This window comes from Psammomys obesus, unplaced genomic scaffold (assembly GCF_907164565.1).
Source record: "Psammomys obesus unplaced genomic scaffold, mPsaObe1.curated_primary_1811, whole genome shotgun sequence".
NCBI classification, from domain to species: Eukaryota; Metazoa; Chordata; class Mammalia; order Rodentia; family Muridae; genus Psammomys; species Psammomys obesus.
The window spans coordinates 12,452,670-12,474,345 of NW_026596131.1; the positions used below are offsets into that span (position 1 = coordinate 12,452,670).

The following is a 21,676-nucleotide window of genomic DNA, read 5'->3' on the forward strand; positions in this document are numbered from 1 at the left end:
ACTTGAGAACCTTTGACCTGAGGGGACGCAGTAGTCAGACGATCCCCTCCCCTCTACACAGCCAGGAGCATCTGCACCCTCCTTCAGGGACTGGTTCACTTCTGTGTCTATCTGTATTCACTTCTGGATGTGTTGGTGACTCAGGCCCACAATCCCAGCACTTAGGAGGTAGAGGCAGGAGGAATGGATTCAAAGCCAGCCTTGGCTGCATAGTGAGTTTGAGGCCAGCCTAGCAATATAAGACCCTGACTGATAAACAAAAAGCAAAATCAGCCAGGCATGGTGGTGCACGCCTTCAATCCCAGCACTCAGGGAGGCAGAGGCGGGTGGATCTCTGTGAGTTTGAGTCCAGCCTGGTCTACAAAGTGAGTCCAGGACAGCCAAGGCTACACAGAGAAACCCTGTTTCGAAAACCAAAACCAAACTGAAACAAAAACCCAAATATAAAAAACACAATCAAGATACTTCTTCAGTGCCCACCTCTGTCTAGCTTTAGGGCCTCCTTCCCCCCCCTCCCGCCCCACCCCACCCCGGGAAGTTCTCCCTCACATCTGTCCCACATTGTCTCAGTTCAGGCCGTTTCTTCAGCAGCTGACCATTCCAGGTGTGCAGTTCCCCATAGCTGTTTAGTGAAGAAGAAAGGCAGTCGCATCCTGCAGCCTTGTTTACGGCAGACCCAGAATGACCCTGGGGCTCCAGCAGGCTCGGCCCAAGGTGGGAGGTTGGAGGCAGGGGGGATATTGGCTCAGGTCCCCCATCAGCTCTGGGTAGAGGCTTCTTGTGTGCCTGTCTCATGGGTGTATGGCCCTGTGAAGAGGCTTCCTGGCCCTGTGTGAGTCCTTTTCTCCTCCCTCTCACCTCTGTCCCTCCCTCTGTGAGTGTGTGTGTGTGTGTGTGTGTGTGTGTGTGTGTGTGTGTGTGTGTGATATTTGCTGTTGGTAGCTGTGACCCTGTAGTTTGCTGCCTCACCTGGAACCCTGGATTCTAAAGGGGAGCCCAGGAGTCTGTCAGCAGTGTGTGAGCTGGACCTTCCAGATGGCACATGTGGATGGTTTGACAAGGAGGGAAGCTCCCCCACCCCTCCGATGAGCCAGGTAGCAAAAAGGGTCACCATCCATGACAATGTGAGGCGGGTAGGAGGCATGGTGGGCTGAGAGGGGCAGGAGGTCCATCCAGGGCCGTGTTCCTTCTCTGGACTTAGAAGCCAGAACAGACAGAATGCCAAGAAGCCCAGTGGGACGGCTCTGACAGGCTCAAGACCACTTCTTCCTCGTCTGCTCTTTCCTTCTCCCTTTCCTTTCCCGCTTCCCTTCTCTGTGGAGAAAGAGATTTGCTGTGCAGGGTCTCACACAGGTTCCACCATGGAGCTGTGCCCGAGCCTCCCCTTGCTTGTTCTGGGTTCTATGGCAACCCTCGATTCTGGGGCTGCTATATCAAAGTGTCAGAGGTTTGCTGGGACTCACCACTGTCACACTGTGTTCTCTCAGAGCTGTGCAGGCCGGCAGTTCCAGCTCAAGGTGTCTGTGGCGTAAGTACCTTCTCCAGGCCCAGAGGGAGGGATGGGCGCTCTGTTCTTGTCACGGACTGAGGGCCCACTCTAATCCAGGGCAGTCGTTCAGACCCTCACTTTAATGAATCCTAATTGGAGAAATTCCCCCCAGACAGGGCCCACAGTTCTAGGCTGCGGGAGGCAGTGTGTAAGTGTGGCATTCGGGTGGGCGCTGCCTATCTCATTGTTCCCGGCCCACCTGAAGCAGGTAGGTGGATTTGGGGGAGCCATTGTGACAGGATCTGAGTGGATTCCAGATAGGTGAGCCTTTTGCTGGCTGGACCGGGGCAGGCAGCTTCATCTCAACCGTTGACTGACAGGTTTTTCCAAGGACGTTGGGGACCCATGGGAAGAGCCCAGGGGTATCGCACTTGCCTAGCCCGGGGCCTGGGATCCCGAGCACCAAGTCTTAACCACCCGCAGCTGCCAGGAGGAGCAATGTGGGTACTCATGCCCTGTGTGCTGTGCTGAGACCCTGTGCCCACCTCCTCCTGTGCGTCTCTTCTATGTTCTCTTCTCTCAGACATCCAGCTGCAGGGATGGGATGTTTCTAACCTATTTACACGATCATGATCGAGTGTGGTCATGTGATAGTCAGGGACCTTGAGTGCCCAGAGTGACCTTGGCAGAGAAAGACATCTCTTTCCAGAGTCATCATAAAGTAGTATATGGAGGCAGGCTTGGGGGTACATACACTTGAGAGTCTGAGGCAGGAGGATCACTGAGAGTTTGAGATCAGATAGGGGCTAGATACAGTGTGAGCCTTGTCTCAGAGAACCAAGAGAGAGGAGGTGAAGGAGGAGGAAGAGTAAAAGGGAGGGAGAGTGGGGAAGAGGAGACAGCACAGGGTTGACTCTTGACTCTTCGCTTCAGCAGAATGGCCTTCTCTAGCTTTGTCCTTGGAGCCCCGAGCCCCCTGGCAGAATCACGGGCCACTGGCTGTACTTCTTCCCTGGGGTGGGTGGATGGAAGTGTCCAGCCTTTTTCTCCTCCAGAGTTCATGCTGGGTTTCCAGAGGCAGGCAGAGGGGATCACAGAACAGGACTCTGGGTAATGACCTCAGTGTCGTGATCCCAGGCCTCCATCTGTCAGCCACATGTACAGATAAACCCAGGGTAGCTGGAGCCCTTGGCTGCCATGCTGGATCCCTGGGCAGAGGTGGTTTTTCTCCATGCTCTGTGTGCTGGGCACAGCAGGGCTTGGCTTTGAGCAAGGTGCAGCGGGAGGGCAAAAGGAGGCTGTCCTGAGGCCGTAGCTCCTGAGGCGTCAGCGCCTGCTCTCTCACTTTCCTTCCTAGACTCCGGTGGGTCTGAAGTTTGTGTAAGGAGGAAGGGCTTCCTCTCTTCCTTTGGACTTGGCCTGGCTTTGTTGTTAAACAACCACATGGTTGTTGGTAGGGATTCAAGGCTGGGAGCAGTGGCTGTTTACGGACTTCCGGTACAGGCTCTACTCACTGGGGCTATTTTTAAGTTCTTCCTTTGGGGCTGTTCTGCTTCCTGAAGGTACATCCCTCCCCTTGTCACCCATCTTTGTCCTCCTTCTTGTCCCAAGCCTGTCCCCCATCTATCCCCACCTACCTACCATGACTCCACCCCACGCCAACAGCCTAGGCTCCCGAAGGTAGCTGTGGACCCAAGTAGGCGATGTGACGGGACATGGAGGACAAGGCCATGAAAGAGAATAGAATCCAGCATGCCCTGAGGAGCCCTGAGGAGACATCCACAGAGCTGTCCTGCCGGGGAGTGCTGAGAAAGAGAATGCTGATATTCGAGGTTTGGGGAAGACCAGAATGCAGCTTCCTTCAGGTCCCAGGCAGAGGCAGAGGCAGAATCAGGCTGTCTGGGATGAGGTGAATCCTGCAGGGTACCTGAGCAGCAGGTGGGGGAAAGGGGACAACAGGAGAGGTGGGCCACCTGTGGGGACACCGCTGCCACTGTCACCAGTCACTTGTGGAGTCCACGACAGCGTCGTTGCCACAGTTAGGTGAGGTGTTCCAGGATACAGGCGCTCACTGTGGCCCCACCAGCACTCTGAGTCTGCAGCTATCCGCCTTGAAGGCGGCTACCAGGCAGGCAGCATGCCACAAGGTCAGCTAGGGAAGGCCGGGGGGCCCTTGCTCTGTGTTTTCAGGCTCTGTGCAGGGTGGGAGTTGCCGCCTCCAGTTTGGGCTTGAGGAGGAGGGTAAGGCCTCCCAGCTAGCCTCAGCTCTGCCAAGGCCAAGACCTTGCCCGTTGCCCCGCCCCACGCTTTCTTAGAGTAAGGATCTGGGCCTGAGGCCCAGTTCTCAAAGGCGCCTGAGAGCGGGGACAGGACAGTCACAGCCAGGGGGGCCTTCTGGTCTGGCGCCCACCATCTCCTGTGGATACAGGTGCGTTCTTACCTGTGGGTGGACCTCTTCACTGTGAGGTGCCACCTGTCCAGTGCCCCGGGTTGTGGACTCGGCCTTCCAGGTGGCTGCTATGTGTTGCGGTTCCTGGGGGGGAAAGGTTTTGTTTGACCTGAGTGTCTTAGAGCCTGAGCTGTGGTCCTGTGCTGTTCCTCCCACGGGGGCTGTGCATTGCCACAGACTCTCAATTCCTGGCAGGACAGCTGTCTCAGGCTATGGAGGGCTTTGCCCCTCTCCCTGCCCTCCTCCCCCCACCCCAGAGCAGGCCCAAAGCCATCCCTGCACCCGGAAGTGTTCGATCTGGTTTCAGGAGCCTGGAGAGGTTCAGAGGTTCCTGCAGCCTTCGGTCAGAGCCAGGGGCCTTAACAATGGTCCCTTGTGCTCGCCACATTCCTCCTTAAACAGGCCCAGACCTGGGCTGCTCAGCCTAGGCCCCCCACAGGTTCTGGGGAAGGGAGTGTTTACAGCTGGACGGAGGCCGCTGGCCTCTTTCTGTGTGTAGCAGCTGAGGCCAGGTGTGTGAGGGGCAGCGGGTGGGAAAGAGGTGAGCTGGGAGGTGTGTGTTCTCTTGCACGGCAGCTTGGGACCCTGTGCAGAGCCGTCCGCAGCCACCAGAGGTTTCCTATCAAGGTACGTCTTTGGTGTGGTAGGTGTGTGTAGTGAATGTGGCACCTGTGTGAACACATGTGGAGGCCTGAGTTCCTCTCAGTTGTTTCTCCACCTTCTTTCTTTTTTAAGACCGAACCTGGAGTTTGCCATTTCAGCTAGGCGGGCTGGCCGGTGGCCCCATCCTCCTAGGGTTAGAGATGCAGGCCACCGCACCTGGCTTTCACATGGTTCTGGGGATCCGAACCCAGGTCCTCATGTTTACAAAGCTGGGACTGCCTGGGAGAACTCAGCTTCCTCCTCATCCTGAGCTTGAGGCAGTGACTCTCACCCTCAGTCTGGGGTCCTGGAAGTCTCAGTGACCTGTATTTACCACTGGTGTCAGGCTGGGGCAGGCCGCTGCCATCGTGGATGCAAGCGCCCACGTGCTCGCAAACTGCGAGGGCACATGCGACAGGGCGTCAGGGCCTGCGTGTGCGCCTTAAGATCAGGCTATTTTTCCTTAATATTTACGGCATTTCTCATCTTCCGTGACATGATTTTGAAGAGTCTGCGGGACTGTGGCATGCAGACCCGAATTGTTTCCAGCGTTTGCCCTGTTCGTGCTGATGTAGGTGTCTTCATACATAAACCTTCTGGTTATTTCCCCGGATGCAATCCCAGAAGCGGGCCAGGGGCACAGGAGTCCTCCACAGACTGTGGTTCAAGTTAGGACTGTGGAGGCCGAGGAGGCGCAGAGATCTGAGATCTGAGCCTGGCTTAGGGGTGATGGTCAGGCCTCTGTAGCTTCACTGGGTAAAGAAGGGCCAAGGTGGCCGCCTCCTGCTGTGAGGGCTGATAGCATGGTTCCAGCTCTCAGGGGCAGTATGGAGACTTTCCCCATATGGCTCGGCCCTATGTGTTTCAGTGTGTTTGGGGTTCAGCTGGGTGCCCCCTACCAGCCCTTTGGTTGCACTAGCTTGGGCCTGTGCTAGGCCAGTCCTCTCCCTAGCCAGTTACTGGGATGGGATAGGTCCCCAGGTCAGGGTCTCAGATCTGCAAAGGGTTCCGTGGCCACAGCCAGATGCCCTGTGATTGAGCTGCTGTGTACACTTGTCCTGATGACCTCACACCACTCCGAGTTCAGTCTCTCCTGGGGTTCCTGTGCCCTGCTATACTGCAGGACTGGTGACAAGGGTGGACTCCTCCGTTCTCTCTTAGTTCTGGTGTCAGCAAAGCTGCATTCTGTCCAAACCCTCCAAAGGGAGGCTACTTCCTGCCTTTCCTAGCAGCTGTGGCCTGTCACTCAGATCCCCTCTGGCTTCTAGCCGGCAGATAATCTTAAGTATTTTCTTTTTCAAGGACACTGCTTGGTGTCTGTCCCAAATCCGAAATGTTCTTAACAGATGGAAGACCCCTTTCCCACAAGGTTCTGAGGGGTTGGCCCTTGTACAGGTCTTTTTTTTGGGGGGGGGCTTTCTGAACCACTATATAACCTTTGAAGAAAGTGGGGCTTCCTGGACTGGATGGGGATGAAGGCGATGCCTCCCTGCTCCCACGGCCCACCCTCTGGGCTCCATGGCCGTAGTTAGAAGCACGTGGCCACGCTGTTAGAAGTTAGTGAGGTTATGGCTGGGCTGTGAGTGGGCTGTGCCTGGTTTTGAGCATAGTCCCTGAAGCCCGTTGCGTGGGTGGGTGGGTGTTGGGGCAGTGGACAGCGTGGGATGCGGGAAGGCTGGAAGGAGCCTGGCTTCGGACCTGTTCTTCTTCTGAGGAGGAGGATAGGTACTTCTGGGGGGAGGTCCCGAGCTCCAGGGACAGGAGCAGGCTCTTCCTGTGTGTTAGCACATTGTAGAGATAGCCAAGGGACCTAGGGGCCTCGAGACCATGGATGGCTGAGGCCTTCGGGTGCAGTTGTCTTCAGCTCTGTTACATGCTTTTCATGAGGACCTGAGGTTCCAGCCACTCCTCCCGGCCGTTTGTAAGCAGTTCTGCCCTAGCTGCTCTTGGGGGTGGCTGGAAGGAAGGCTCACGGAGGGCCTCCTCCATCTGTGTGGCTGTGGGGACAGCATCATTCATTCTGGGTGAAAACTTTCTAGTGTGCCTGCTGTGAGTCCCCCGTGCTCCTGCAGGCAGCCCCTCACCCGGGCTCTGTAAATGAGACCAGTAAACTCACTCGTTCCCTGGGGGGAGCTTTGGAATCGTATTTTAGTTTGCCGTTGGGACCTTAGGAGACATTGTATGTCTCCCAGGGAAGGAATTCTGACAGCACTAGCCTGTGTGCATGGCCACCTTGGCCTGGAGCTCCCTGGGAGGCTGCGTTAATTAGACGAGACGGTCTCCCAAGCTCCTCTTCCCCAGCGCTGGATTTACAAGGGTGTGCCCCACACCTGGCTCTTGAAGATGTGGCTTCTGGGAGCATTTTACTGACTGAGTTCTTTAGTGAGTGACCCCTGTCCCAGCCAGTAGCCTTCACAAGGAAGGTCTGGTAGGGCTTGGGGTAGGGCTTGGGGTAGGGCTTTGGAGAAGGCTGGAGGCGTGGCCGGTACCTACAGCCCTGGAGCTGTGGCTGGGGGCTGGGCCAGCTCTTGGTCCTTTCTGCTGTGGGCAGGAGCAGAACACCATGGGGTCCCGTGGCATCTGGGTTCCGGGGCTGGGTTCAGAGCCTGCATTGTCTGGAGCCAGAGCTGTTGGCTGTTCCTGCCACGTGGGCCCTTCCGGCTCTGCGCCTGGCTAAGCTAAACAGCTGCTTCTCATTTAGCTGGTAGCTGCAGAGACAGGAGGATGGAGGCTTCCCAGCCACCAACCACCCTGCTGCTCCCTTGGGAGCAGGCTCCAGTGGCTGTGTCAGCGTGGCTGAGTGGAGACACTGGGTGGGAGCTGCACCGCCCGGAGTGCCAGATGGACAGGGCCAAGCCCGAGGCGCTCGGTGGGCGTGCACTGAGCCTAGCGACCGTTGCTGAGGGTTCCAGCCTTTGGATCAGAGATGTTTGCTGTGGTTCCATGCTGTCGGGAACCTCTCAGCAGCCCCTGCCAGGGGCATAGCATGCTTCTTAAAAGTACATTTATCATTTTTTATTTAATGATGTGCGCTTGTGGGGCAGGAAGCTGGTGGGGGTCTCTGCCGACTCCACTATCAAGTGCAGTACCCACTACTGTGCTGTCAGTCTTGGTCATGAGAGCCTTTACACGCTGGCCAGGTAGGGAGTCATCCCCCGCACCGGAAAAAGCTTACTTTATGTGTATGTTAGTGTGCCTGAGTGAATATCTGTGCAGGAGCCTGCAGAGGTGAGAAGGGGGCATCAGATCCCTTGAAGCCGGAGTTATGGGTCAGCCACCATGTGGGTGCTAGGACTTGAACCCGGGGCCTCTGCAAGAGTGGCCAGTGCTCCTCCCGTCTGAGCCATCTCTCCAGTCCCAGGAATAATATTCTTTATAGCCCGGCGGGTGCGGGTGGTCACCAGGTGCCACCACTCCGGCTGTCGGCGCTCTGTTGGTTGGTGGCGTCTGGGCGTGTGTCAGGCAAGGAAAGGATGGAGGAGAGGAAAGCCACAGAAGAGAAACGGCAGAGCCCTAAGTCCCTGGAGTGGGAGGCTGTGGGCGGGGCTGTGTGGTCTGAGTGTTGGGCACACTGCGGGAGGTCCTACAGTGGGCTGGTCTGTGGGAAAGGGAGGTGGCGTCCTGGTGAGCCCTGTAGCATCCCAGCCAGCATACCTCTCTGTCTTTTCTTTTTTTACCCCTCTGTCTGGGTTGGGTGTTAATCCCCGGCCTTTGTGCATGGTAGGCAAGTACTCTGCCATGGATCCCTCGCTCTTTCGATGACAGGGTCTCACAGGGTTATCCATGCTGGCTCTGAATTTGGTCTGTAGCACAGGCTGGTCCTGACCTTGAGCTCTTTCCTCGGCCTCCTGAGTAGCTGGGATCTCCCCGCTCCCCATGGCCTGCCATTTTTGCCCTTCTTTAACACAGAGAGCACCGTGGGCTGCCAGGGTCCCTCCGCCAGCATTCACGCCACATCCACGTCTCCTCTCTATCTTTCAGCTCTAAAGAGATCGTTTGAAGTTGAGGAGATTGAACCACCCAACTCCACGCCACCCCGGAGGGTCCAGACCCCGCTGCTTCGGGCGACGGTGGCCAGCTCCAGCCAGAAATTCCAGGACCTGGGTGTGAAGAACTCAGAGCCCGCTGCCCGCCTCGTAGACTCCCTGAGTCAGCGCTCCCCCAAGCCTTCCCTCCGGAGGGTGGAGCTGGCAGGGCCCAAGGCTTCCGAGCCTATGTCTCGCCGCACCGAGCTCTCCATTGACATCTCCTCCAAGCAGGTGGAGAGCTCGGGCTCAGCTGCCGGGGCCTCACGGTTCGGGCTTAAGAGGGCAGAAGTCCTGGGTCATAAGACACCAGAGCCTGTCCCCCGGAGGACGGAGATCACCATTGTCAAGCCCCAGGAGTCAGCGCATCGCAGGGCGGAGACCCCCGTCTCCAAGGTTCCCGATGTCCCTCCTGTGCCTGTCACCGATGCTGCCCCCAAGAGGGTAGAGATTCAGGTGCCCAAGCCAGCTGAGGCACCCAACTGCCCGCTCCCGCCCCAGACCCTGGAGAACTCCGAGGCCCCGATGTCTCAGCCGCAGAGCAGGCTGGAGCCCAGGCCCCCCCCTGTGGCTGAGGTCCCATACCGGAACCAGGAGGGTGAGTACCCCGAGTTGGGCCTTCAGGCCGTGTACTTGGGACGGGACCTTGCTGTGGGGTTCTTGGAAGAAGTCCAGTGTTTGCGTGCATGAGTGCATAGATGGGCAAAGGCCTGGATGTGCAGAGTTGTGTCCCAAGGCTCAGGCCCACAGCAAGAGCCTGCAGTGGAGGAGTACCTTTGAAGCACCAAGCTCCGTGGGTGGCCAATGCCAGAGCTCTGTCATGTGATCCTGGAACTGTGAGGCCTGGGTGGCTGGGGAGCAGTGGTTGGTGCTGGAGTCATGTGTGCTCCTGTGGGGCCAGAACAAGCCATGCTCTGGTGATTGCTAGGTCTCTGGGCGGACCTTCTGAGACACAGAAGAGCTGCAGCCTGAGTGCCTGGTGGAGGTCCAGAGCTGAGGATGGGGGAGGAATGTGGGTCCCCTGAGGTCGCACGGGAACCCTCCCGTCTCTCCATCTCTCTATCTGGCCTTCCCCACCACATGAGTAACTTCACCAAGGCAGAAACACCCGACAACCTGCCGAAGGAAGGGAAGGCCTCCAGAGGACATAGTCATCGTGGTGGGAAAGTGGGATGGAGCGGCACAGCCAGTCAGGACGCAGGGTGACGATGGCTGCTGCTCTCTCCTTTAATTGCCACCTTTAACTGTAGTGAAACGAGCTCGAGGTACTTTGGCTGCCGTAGTCGTGTTAAAGTGTGCAGCTCAGTGCCGCTGCCGCAACCAGGTCGTGCTGTAAGTACCACCGCTTCCGGGGATTTCCGGAACTTTCCACACCCAAACAGAAATCTGCTCCCCAAGAAGCATCTCCCTTCATGTCCTTGCCTCAGGGCCTCCCAGCCCCTGCATCTTCTGTCTGACTTGCCCTGCTTGTTCTCCGGCACAGCGGCCTCACTGTCCACCCATACCGTATATATGTCAGACTTTGGTTCCCTCTAAAACATGTGCCATGTCCCAGCTTCAGGTAGAATCGATTCCTCCACTGGTGTACTTTGGCTGTCTCCCACCGTTTGGCTCTTGTAAACAGTGATTGCATCGTGGTGATGCACATAGCTTTGTAAAGCTCCCATCCTTTGGCTCTCTAGTGGTTGGTGGGCTTGGGACCAGGCTGGGATGAGGGGTGGGGAGCTTGGGCTCAGCCTTCTGAGAGTGTCAGTGCTGGGCTCATGAACCTTTGAAGGGTCCTTCCAGCTCCTGGTGTGTGTCTGGCTCTCTCTAAGTCCTAAACTCGAGTCAGCATCCACACCTCAGGTGGGGGATACAAAGGCCCTGGGTGTGGTTGAGTAGAGGGGCCAGTGCCCTGTCTTTTCTCCACAGTGCCTGATTGATCTGGGACCTCCAGAGGCACCAGATACACCTCCCTCCTGAGATGAGATGAGCACGCTGCTGAGTCAGACAGGATGTGCACAGAGAGATAAGACAGCTGCACCAGGCTCCCCAGCTGGTGCTCGCAGCTGGTGTTGGCTGCACCGAAGGTGGTCCAGGTTCTGGGGCGGGGCGGGGGATGTCTGCTGAAGGATGCTGTTTTTCTTCTGAGGAAGCGCCTCAGACACTGCATACAGGGCTGGGCCGGGCCTGGGCCATGGGGATGAGTGCACAGCCTCTGCCTTGATGGCTTATGGGAAGGCAGTGGGTGAACACTGAAGAGAGCTCTGTGGAAAGCTATTGGGGAGGGCAGGACTTCTATAGGTTAGGGTGAAGAAAGGTAGGTGAGAAAGAGAGAGAGAGAGAAGGAGGGAGGGACTGGGACTGGAGGCCAGAGGTCAGTCCTGGTGTCATTCCTCAGGAGGCATCCACCTTGGTTTTTTTTTTTTTGTTTTGTTTTCCTTTTTTTTTTTTTTTTTTTAAGATGTATTTATTTTATGGGTATTTTGCCTGCATGCATATACCTGTGTGCCATGTGCGTGCCTGGTGCCATGGATCCCCTGGCACTGGAGTTACAGACAATTGTGATCTGCCTTATGGGAATCAAACCAGCATGGCATGCTCCTAACCTCTGAGCCAATTCTCCAGCCCCCACTCCACATCTTTAAATTTTAGATCTACTTAATTTTGTTTTATGTGTATAATTGCTTACCACCTTAAGCACTGGGGAGGTAGAGACAGGACGATGGCAGGAGATTGCTGACCAGCCAGCCTCACAGAGCAGGCCAGCCCAGATCTGGCAAGAGACCCTGCCCTCAAAAGGCGGAGGCCGGGGAGGAGGCACAGAAGTTAAGAGCCCTCGTTTGGTCCCAGTGCCCACTCGGTAGCTCCAACCATCTCCACCTCTAAGAGGAAGGGATGTGCTCTTCTGATGTGCTCTCTGACCTCTGCGGGCCCCAGGCGTGCACATGGGGCCCACAGCATACGTGAATTCAAAGCAATCGTACATGTAAAATAAATACAAAATAATGGTGGCACCTGGCAGGTGGGGACATGGGGATGGGGATAACATTTTGGTGGCTGCTGCAAGCACCTGCAGGGCCGGGGGTAGGGCAGAGGTAGAGAGCCATCCTCAGGATGTACTGTGGAGGGAAAAGGGGGCCTAGATGGCTAAGGAGGGGGCCCAGCTGAGCTTGTTGGCCGCTGAGACGTAGGCTCTGCCAGTCTACCTTGGGTTCCTGCTGTCACAGATGGGTGGTGCTGGGATCCAGCCAGGGCAGGCTGCTGGCTCAGCCCCTGCAGCCTCCACTCTGGCCCACGGCCACGCCAGCAGCTCCCCAGACTGCCTTATAAGGCGGGTGCTGCACTTGCTCACCACTCCCTCGTGCTCTGCTGCCTTCTCTGGTGCTTGTGAAGCCCCACCGAGTTCCTGGGTGTGTCCCTGCTGCACCCATGAGCCCACTGTCCTGAGGGGTCACCTCCGATTCTCAGCCTGCCTCAGTTTCTAAAGCTATTCGTCAGTAAGGCTGGTCCCTGGCTCCGTGCCTGTGAGGGGTGGCTGGCCACTTCCTGTGGGTCCCTGGGTGTGTGTCTACATCAGACCTGGGGACAGATTAGGGGAGAGGCCCTATGCAGACTGTGGGGCTACAAGTCCATTGTGGCACTGAGGGGGTTAATCAGAGCACAGGTTCCCTGAAGCCACCTGTGGTGTCACAGAAGAGGGGACAGAAGGGTCTGAGCTCAGGTCCAGCGTGGGGAGGACTTAGCACACCCCACACCCTGGACACAAGTCAGGGTGTCCAGTGGGGGAGCGGGAGACCACCATGAGAACTGGTGGGGAGATAACCCAGCCTCTGCAGAGGGCTCCACAGACAGCCTTTGTATCTGCACAGCACCCTGTTGGCTATGCGGGTCCCCCCAACTGTCCGTGGGTGGTGGCTTTCCTAGGGATGGGTTTCTTCATCTGCTGCTCAAGGCCTCGTGTGGAAGCCAGCTCGTGCTTCGTGAAGCCAGCACAGAAGGGGGCCTGAGGAGCCTCCTGCCTTTCTTCTGAAGGATTGCAGCCGAATCCGCAGCAGGGACATTCCCACCAGCCACCACACTCTCATGACCCTCTCTGCTCCTTGCCACAGTGGTCACCCTGTTCTGGGACTTGATGTCTTTCCCTCCTAGGAATGGGCCCGCTCAGTCCGAGTTCTCCCGGACTGTTCCCACTTAGGCCAAGTAAGAAAACTGCAGGGCTGTGAGGAAGAGTGGTTAGGCCAGTGGCATTTCCTTCAAGGTGGAGGCAGACAAAGCCTGGCTCTAGGATCCAGGCAGAGTCCCTCCCTGGCCGCCTACCCAGCTGTCTGCCGCCCAGCTGTCTGCAGAGCCAAGGGCGCAGTGCTGAGGGAGAGCCAGGCCTCTCCACGGATCGCGGCCCAGCAGCTGTGGAATACCTTAAATAGAGAGGAAGACAGCTGGGGCACGCCTGCCTGGGGGACGGGTCCTGTTCCATTCCTCCAGTTCCGTGGCTGAGGCTCTGAGCACCCAGTGGTGCTCCGGATTGAGCCTGGCCCCTCTCGTGGCACTGTGCGGCACACCCACCTACATGAAGCAGTTGCCCAAGGAGGAGCCATGCCTGCATCCTCAGCCTCTGAGCCTTGGACTGCCGCTGGGATCCAAGGTCCGAATGGTGCCATGGCTGTTGAGGGTAGCCCCGGGGTAGAGAGCCATGCTCTCTGTCTGTGTGCTTGGACGGAGGGCACATTCAGCCTTGGATGAGAGGGCGCTGGTGCTCCCAGCTGACACCCTGGGTGTGGGCAGCCCCTGGAGAGTGCCACGTGGCACATGCTGGCCCTGTCTCCAGAGCCTCAAGTGTGGGAGTTGACTTTCCCTAGGGCTTGCAGAGGACAGGGTAGGTCCCTCTCCCAGTTACAGGGACTCCTTCACCCTCCTGTGGTCAATAGACCAGGGACAGTGGGACCCCAGACCTGACTTCCTTCCTTCTCTGCAAACCCTGGGCATCGGAGAGTGCTTGGGATGTAGAGGCAAGGAGGTCAGTCCTGTCCAGCCGGGGACACGTGTGACCCCGCCTCAACCATAAAGCCAGCGGGGAGGGAGGCTCAGAGAGATACCCCAGAGGCTAAGAGTGTTTGTGGTGCTGGGCGTGGTGGCACATGCTTTTAATCCTGCACCTGGGAGGCACAGGCTGGTGGATCTCTGAGTTCAAGGCCAGCCTGGCCTACAGAGTGAGTCCCAGGACAGCCAGGAAGAAAGCAAGAATTGTTGCTTTTGTGGAGGGCCTAATTTCAGTTTCCAGCACCCATATTGGGTGGTTCATGACCTCCTGTAATCCCACTTCCAAGGGGTCTGGCGCCCTCTCCTGGATTTCTTAAGCACACACACATACACATAGCATGCACACATACACAAACACATCACAGACATACATGCTTACACACACACACTCTTAAGGAGTTGGGGAGATGCTCAGCAGTTGAGAACATGCTCTGCTCTTACGGAGGACCTGAGTTTGGTTCTCAGCACCTGCATCAGGGGACTCACAGCCACCTTTAACACCAGCATCAGAGGAATCCTGTGGCTCTGGCCTCCACCCAGACATGACACATAAATTAAGATTAAACATTTAAAAGTCCTACAAAACAAGCAAACAAAACCCCCTAAACTAATAAGCCATGGGCTTGGGAGGCAGTTGGGGGTGACAGGAGCTCATGCCCTTTGCCCCGCCCCCTCCTGCTTCTGACGGCCTCACTCTACCCCAAGACCAACAAGTCACGAGGGAAGTCCCTGTGTGGGGATCCCTGTTCTCTCTCTGTCCCCCAGAGAGTGAAAGGAGCCTATGGCCGCTGGCACCGTACCTGGCCCAGGCTGAAGTCTACGCGCTGGCTGCTGGTGGGAAATCACCTTCCGCTTGCCTGGCACTGCCTGGAACCTGAGGTCGCCTGGGCTTCCCCCTCCCTTCTGATAGCTCACAGCAGCTCGAGTGGAAGCAGAGTGTGTGCAAGGGCCCCGGGCAGGCTTCCCGCACTCTCTGGGCCTGGGATCCTGTTTCTGCTCTGCCCTGGGCCTGCTGACTTCCCTTCTGGCTCATTTTTCTTGTGGTCAGGGTGGGTGTGATTCCTCATTAGGACAGAGAGTGGGCTCTGGCACCAAGGACACGTGTGTGAATACTGAGCCCTACCCTTACTGGAGGAAGCTGTGCCTTGCATGCAGAACAGAGGAAACGCTAGACTTTCCAGGCCTTCTGGCGGGTGTGCTCAGGCGCTTTCTCACTTCCTGGCTCCTACCTTCTCCCATTCACCTTTTGCTATATATTCCAAACCGCCTTTCTTGCTTGCTGCTAGATCGTAAATCCATCCTATAGCTCCCAAAAAGCCAGAAAAGGAAGCTGCCTCCCTCCCCCGCTGCTCTCAAGAGAGTGTCGCCATGCTGACAGCTGGGCATGCTGTCGCCATTTGGAATTTTGTGTGTGCAGATTTTGTCAAAAAGTCTGTCGGCGGACAGGGGTGTTGGCTCAGTGGTAGAGTACCAGATTAGCATGTGAGGCTTTGGGTTGGATCCTTAACATGGTCATAAACAAAAATAAAAGGGGGAAAAAAAGTCTCTATTTTACAGGCATCTTGAGAATGCAGAGGAAGCCAAGATAACTTTGTTGTTTCTGTTTAGACCACCACATGCCTTTGTGTTCAGCATGGAAGGTTTGGCACATTCTTTGCAGGGGTGGGATTCGAACCCAGCACCTCATGCTTGCCAGGCATGTGATCTTAACTCCAGCATCACAGGCTGCTGAGCTGACTGTGTAGTAGAGGATGGTACCGACCTGATCCTCCTGCCTCCAGAGCCTGCTTGTCCTGGGCATGTGTGCACACCTCACCCAGTTTTTCAATTTAAAATTTTTTATTATTTTTTTGAGACACTTTCACTCTGTAGGCCTGGCTATCCTGGGACTCTGTAGACCGGGCTGGCCTCGAACTCACAGAGATCCACGTGTGCCCGTCTCCCGAGTGCTGGGATGAAAGGCGTGTGGCACCACTGCTTTACTTACGGGCGTGTGTGTGCATCTGTTTGAGGGTGAGGGCATGTTTGTGCCGGTGTCCTTAGAGGCCAAAGGTTTTGGATTCCCTGGAGCTGGGGCTGCAGGTTGTGAACTCGAATCACTGTTACCACATTCTGTTTTTCAAGCACTAGGAATCGAAGCTGGGCCCTCACTCACGTGCGTGCACGCATGCATGCTCGCTCGCTCAAGCGCACGCATGCCTGCCTGCGTGTGGCTGCCATGTGCAGCTCAGAAATGTAGTTTCTGTGTCAAGAGGAAGTGTGGACTTAAAGTTTGCCACTCCCACATCAGCCTCAAGCAGTCACAGCATTTAAAAATTCACTCTTGTTATTTGAAATTGTGTGTCTATGCGTGTGTCTCTGTGTAGGTATGTGCATGCGGGTACAGGCGCCACGGGAGGCTAGTGATGTTCCATTCCCTGGTGCTGGCAGGTGTGAGCCGCTGACTTGGGTGCTGGGGACCTAGGTCGGATCCCGAGTAAGGGCAGTGCTTGCTCTCTCACCTCTCCAGCCCTCGGTGCATCATCACAGCGCTCTTCAGTGACAGTAGATGGGAGCGTGTGTGTCCCTCCCTGCACGCCGAGGGAGTAGGCGCTGCCCGGTGTTTGGGATTTGTCTATGTACCTTTGTGCTAGGCAGCTTCCCGTTACAAAGATTCTTCTGACCTTGGTTGTATCTAGTTCGAGGGGTAAGGCGCCCCCGCCCTCTACAGGGTGTTCTTCCAAACAGAAAATCCCAAGGCTTCCCTGTCAGGCTTCTGCTTTTGCTCTGAGCTTTTGGGTTTCCTGTCCTGCTGCATTCTAGAGTTATAGACAAGAGCTTCACTCATGTTTTCTTCTAATGTTTCTGTGGTTTTATTTTTATGTGCCGAGGCCTTTAGTCTGCTGTAATTTATTTTGGTTTAAGCAGCATGGTGGCACCTGGGTTTTTTGTTTTGTTTTGTTTTTGGGTTTGTTTTGTTTTGTTTTTTTTCTCTTTTTTTGCTCGGATGCACTGTGAGCTGGCTCTGCAGCATGGGGCGTGAGCTGAGCTATTTTTGTGTTTTTGGTGACAGCGCTGTGCTGGCTTAGCAAAAACACGCTGGATGCGTTTCTTTCTTCCTCTCTCTTCTGGAACACTTTCACAGCAACACAATCCTGTCTTTGTTAAATCTTTTAAGGAACTCACTAGTGAAACCATCTGGGGCTGATACTTTTGTGGGCGTCTAGTATTGAAAAAAAAAACCCACTCAAAGTTATTTTCCATGGCCTGGAGTTCGGAGAGACTCTTCAAAACTTACTTTTTAGGGCCGAGATGTAGCCTGGTAGCATGGGGCTGGCCAGGCAGGCACAATCGCTTTTTATCCCAAGCACCGAAAGAAATCAGTTATTATATACCTGGGCATGTAGTGAGTGCCTGTAATACTTGGGAGGCTGAGGTATAGGAGGCTCATGAATCTGAGGCTAGCTTGGGCTACATGCTGAATTCCAGGCCAGCCCAGGGCTACATAGGAAGACCTTGTCTCAAAAAGAAATGAATGCACACACACACACAGAACAACAATAATTTAAAAGCGTGTTTGTCTGTGGTGTGGGCCTGTATGCGTGCCCAGATGTGGAGCCCAGGAGAGGATGTCCAGTGTTTTCCTGCATTATTCTCCTGAGATGGTCTCTCAGGAAACCGGAAGCTCTGTTGTTTGGTCAGGCTAGGTGGCTGTGAGCCTGAGCCATCTCGCCTGCACTCTGCTGTCAGGGTTGGTGTCACACGCTCGCAAGACCGTGTTTTTCAATGTGAGGTCTGAGGAGCCTTCATGCCCCTGCAGCAGTCATCTCGCCAGAACCCCCAAACCCCAGTTTCTCCCTAGATCAGCGGTTCTCAACCTTCCTAATGCCGTGACCCTTTAATACAGTTCCTCATTTTATGGTGACCCCAACCATAACATTATTTTTGTTGGGCTGGAGAGATGGCTCCGAGGTTAAGAGCCTCGGCTGCTCTTCCAGGGAGTTCAGTTCCCAGCACCCACACGGTGGCCCACAACCATCTTTACTAGGATCTGACGCCCTCTTCTGGCGTGCAGGTGTACATGCAGGTAGAGCACTCACATGTAAAAGAAATAAATAAATCTTTTAAAATTTTTATTTTTGTCGCTGCTTCACAATCTTGCTGCTTTTCTGGATTGCAGTATAAGCATCTGATGCGACCCCAGGAGGGATCCCTCGCCTATTTGAAATCCCTCAGGCCATTCAGAGAGGGTTGTGTTAGCACCCTCTGGGGGAGGGTGTGTCGAGGGGATGGTTAGCTGTGGCTCCCCGCAGCATCCATCCTGCTGTGGTCCTGTCTGCAGAGGGGCATGTTCAGGCTGTGTCATGCCAGCTGATGCCCCTCTGTTCTGAAGCACAGCTGTGCATTGTTGGAGAGTGACATCAGGTCTGAAAGGGACGTGTGCAGAGAAGCCCAGTACCCTGGAAAGCAGGGCCACACACCCTTCATTGTTGCAGCCTTGGAGGAAGGGATGATGGGAAAGAGAAACTCTGTCTTGGGGGTGGGCAGAGGTCAAGGCAGGATGCTAGGTCTTGGGATTTCTGGAATCTTCCAGGAAGCAGCTGAAGAAATACATTTTACATCAGGGCATAAGTGCGTGCGTGCATGCGTGCGTGCGTGCATAGGTAAGAGTTGGTGTCAGTGTCTTTCTTGATCTCTCTTCACCTCCTACATTGAGACAGGCTCTCTTTCCAGCCTAGAGCTCTCCGGGTCTCGCTAGCCAGCTTACTCCCAAGAGCTGAGATTACAGGTAGCTGAGCAGCCAACTGTGCTCCTCACACTGGGGTAGAGAGTGCTTCATTCACCGAGCCCCTTCCCCCGGAACCTCACCTTTCCTCAGTGTACACAGTTCTGACTCTGAGTCGCATTCCAGACTTGATGATGCCGGAGACCCGCTGCCACCCAGCACCATCTTACTTGCATCAAACATGGCTTCCTGTCACTCCTTCCTCCACAGCCGATTTAAGAGAATGTTTGCCACCCCGGCAAAAGGTGCCATTCTCTTCTTTACCGGCTGCTGGGACTTTCCACCTGGGGGTTCCCTGTCCCGAAGCTTCCTTATTCGTGGGGTCACATGCTGTGGCCTTTGGGCTGGGGATGGTGAGGTGGGCAGGACCAGCATAAGCCTTGGGGTGGGCTCCAGATGTGTAGGCTGGAGGGTGCCAAGGACATCTGGAGGTTATGGAAGATGACTGTGGCGCAGGCGCCAGCGCAGAGCGTACGTGAGCGGAGTCTGGGACTCGGGGATCCAGACAAATGGTGTCTTATAAAGCCTTTTTTTTTTCCTTTTTGGTTTTTCCTCCTAGGACTGGAATGGAGCTCAGGGCTTTGTGCGAGTCAGGTGTTCTGCCGCTGAGTTTCATCCTCATCTGTTAATATAATTGTGTGGGAGCGTGTGTGTATGTGTGTGTGTGGGGGGGCAGAAGTCGACACTGCCCTCCCCACTCACTCCCTGCCTTGTTTTTGAGGCAGAGTCTCTCTGAACCTGGCACTCACCTAGTTAAGTGCATTTAACTGCTGACTGGCCAGCAAGCCACGGGGATCCTTTCTGTCTTTGCCCCTGCTGCCATGCCTGGCTTTTAATGCGCGTGCTGCTTGTTTGGCGCGTGCTGTCCCCACTGATCTGTCTCCCCATCCCCCAACACAATATTTCCAAAAACTGAAATCATGCTGGTAACAAATGAGTCTATGAAATTATTATGAAATTATGCTATGGCTAACAAATTTCAAAATATCATCCAGACACAAGCCCCAGCCTGGCATGCTCATGGTTCCATACTTCCTGGGTCCTGGCCCTGGCCAGAGAGACTGTGGTTTGGGCTCTAGTTTGCCTTCGAAGTTGAGTGGCTCTTGGGGAGAGAACAAGCCAGCAGAGCTTCTCAGCAGCCTTTGAACTGGCTGCTGCCATATGGCAGTATCCGAGTATGGGAGGGTGAGTCAGCCTGGTCCAGCACAGTCCCTCTATATCCTGAATCGAAGTACAGGAAACACAGCCCTGAGGGTGCCACCTGCCCCCCATCCAGTGCTCAGGCTCCCCCCAGGCACCCTCTCTCCATGCTGTGGAGCCCTCTGATTTTGGGGTCCCAGAAGCCCTTTATGTCTGAATCCCTAGCGGCCTCATCCGGAGATGAAAAGGGGAGGGAACCCTTACCTTTAACTCTCCTGTGCTAAATCTATCCGTAAAGCCACTGACTCAGCCTTTTGGCTCCAGCCAGTTGGGCATTCTCTGCATTGGTTTTCTTGTCTGCAAGTACCCTGCTGCCTCTGCCTTCCCAGGGCATTGGGAGATGACTTGAATTACAGCTGCAGTTCAGAGCCCTGTGGAAGTTGGGGGGGGGGTAAGAGGGTGGTCGCTCAGTTGGTAAAGCGCTTGCCTAGTGTTCACGAAGGCCTGGGTCCCATCCTCAGCACCACGTAAACCTGACAGGGTGGTGCACGCCTGTAATCCCAGCAATTGAGAAATGGAGGAATTGATGATGGCCGTCGTCCTCAGCTACCTATCAAGACTAACCTGGACTGCATGAGATGCTGTCTAAAACAGAACAGAGCAAAAAGCCAGTCAAGCTGCACTTGAGTTCTAGCCCTGACACTCCTGGCTTGAAGGTTTGGTGCCTCAGTTTCCCCACCCACCAGGTTGTTGGGAGGTGAGTTGAGAAGTGCCTGGGCATGGTGATGCCTGCTGAGCTTCGTATGCTAAGCGCTTGGTAGATGGTGGTGGTGTCGGGGCTCTTCTCTGCCCCTGTGGCATAGTGAGGGGCAGCTTTGACCACGGATAAAGCATGGATGCCAGAAGAGTCATGGGTCTTAGTATATGCAGGAGGTGAGCATCCTTCTGATGGACGTTGGAGGATCCCTGACTGCCTGCCAGGTTCGAGGCTGTTGTCCCTGCTCCAGCACCATTGTTTTTATTTGCAAGCGTTTCCTGTCATATGTACATATGTCTGTTCATGCCTGAGCTCCTGGGAGGGTTTGCACTGATCACCCCCTGTTGTCTGCTACCCTAGAACATCTTAAATGTTCTTAGAACATCTTAAATGTTCTAGGCAAGATCTGAGCTCTTTCCTCACCTGCTGCCCAGGTTGTTGGCCAGTGAGGTTAGAGATGATCCATGCTCCATTGGTGAGTACCAGTGACGAGCTTGGTTGCTGAGACTCCACCTCTGGGGGGTGGGGGGGGTGCCGCCAGTGGCATCCAGGACCCGGGGCACAGAGTCCAGGAAGACAGCTCTGCCTGCGCCTGGCCTCTTGACAGGTTTTCAATACTCTTGGAGAGGAGAGTCCCCTGGCCTCCGCTCTGGACTGACACGCCTCCAAGGCCTGAGGAGTCCCTCTAATCCCATCAAAGCCCCTAGCTGCCCTGCCAAAGTCATGCTGCTCTGGGGCCCTGAGCTGGCCAAAAGGGCTTTTTTGAGCTCCCCGGTCAGGCAGCCCCACGTGGCCCCGCTACCCCTGAGCCCCACGTGGCCCTGCTTCCCCAGTTGCTCCAAGGCTTGTTGCACCGGCTGCTTTTGATCTGCGCTGACAGCTAGGACAAACTGGACACAGTGTCTGCTCTGGCCCCACTCTTCTGCCTCTCAGGGCTCCGGGCAGGCCCACCCCTGCCATGGCAGCCTGAGCCCTGTGGAACGCTAAGCTAAGAACTGGGCAAGGGGAGGAGATGGAGTGGGGTACAGTTCACACAAGGGCCCCTGACTCTAGTGGATCTTCCCATGCCCAGCGTCAGGACAGGTCCTCTTTAAACCTCCTGCTCTACCGTAGACGGGAGTCCTGGAGTATGCACATGTGTGCACATGCCTGTATGTGTGTGCTGGTGCGCACATTCGTGCATGCACAAGGCCTTGTTTGTATCTTTCTCGGTATCTACTTATCTACTTATTTTGGGGGAGGGCTGTTCTCGCTGAACCTGGAGTACTGAACCTGGAGAACCTGAACTCTGGCCAGTAACCCAGAGTTCTTCCGTCTCAATGCCCCCCTTCCCCCGTGTCTTTTAGGTGGGTGTGTTGGCACCCCCAGCTGCCCTCTGCTGTGTCCT

At 55.6% G+C, this 21,676-nt stretch overlaps 1 protein-coding gene across 3 annotated transcripts in view; it reads left to right on the forward strand.

The window, feature by feature from the left end:
• The window catches only part of Septin9 (septin 9), a 151,618-nt gene that overhangs the window by 78,369 nt on the left and 51,573 nt on the right, over nt 1-21,676 (forward strand). For all 3 annotated transcript variants that reach the window (XM_055592086.1, XM_055592088.1, XM_055592087.1), the window contains one exon: nt 8,562-9,203. In XM_055592086.1, coding sequence (XP_055448061.1) covers nt 8,562-9,203 — 642 coding nt within the window. The remainder of the gene's footprint in view (nt 1-8,561; nt 9,204-21,676) is intronic.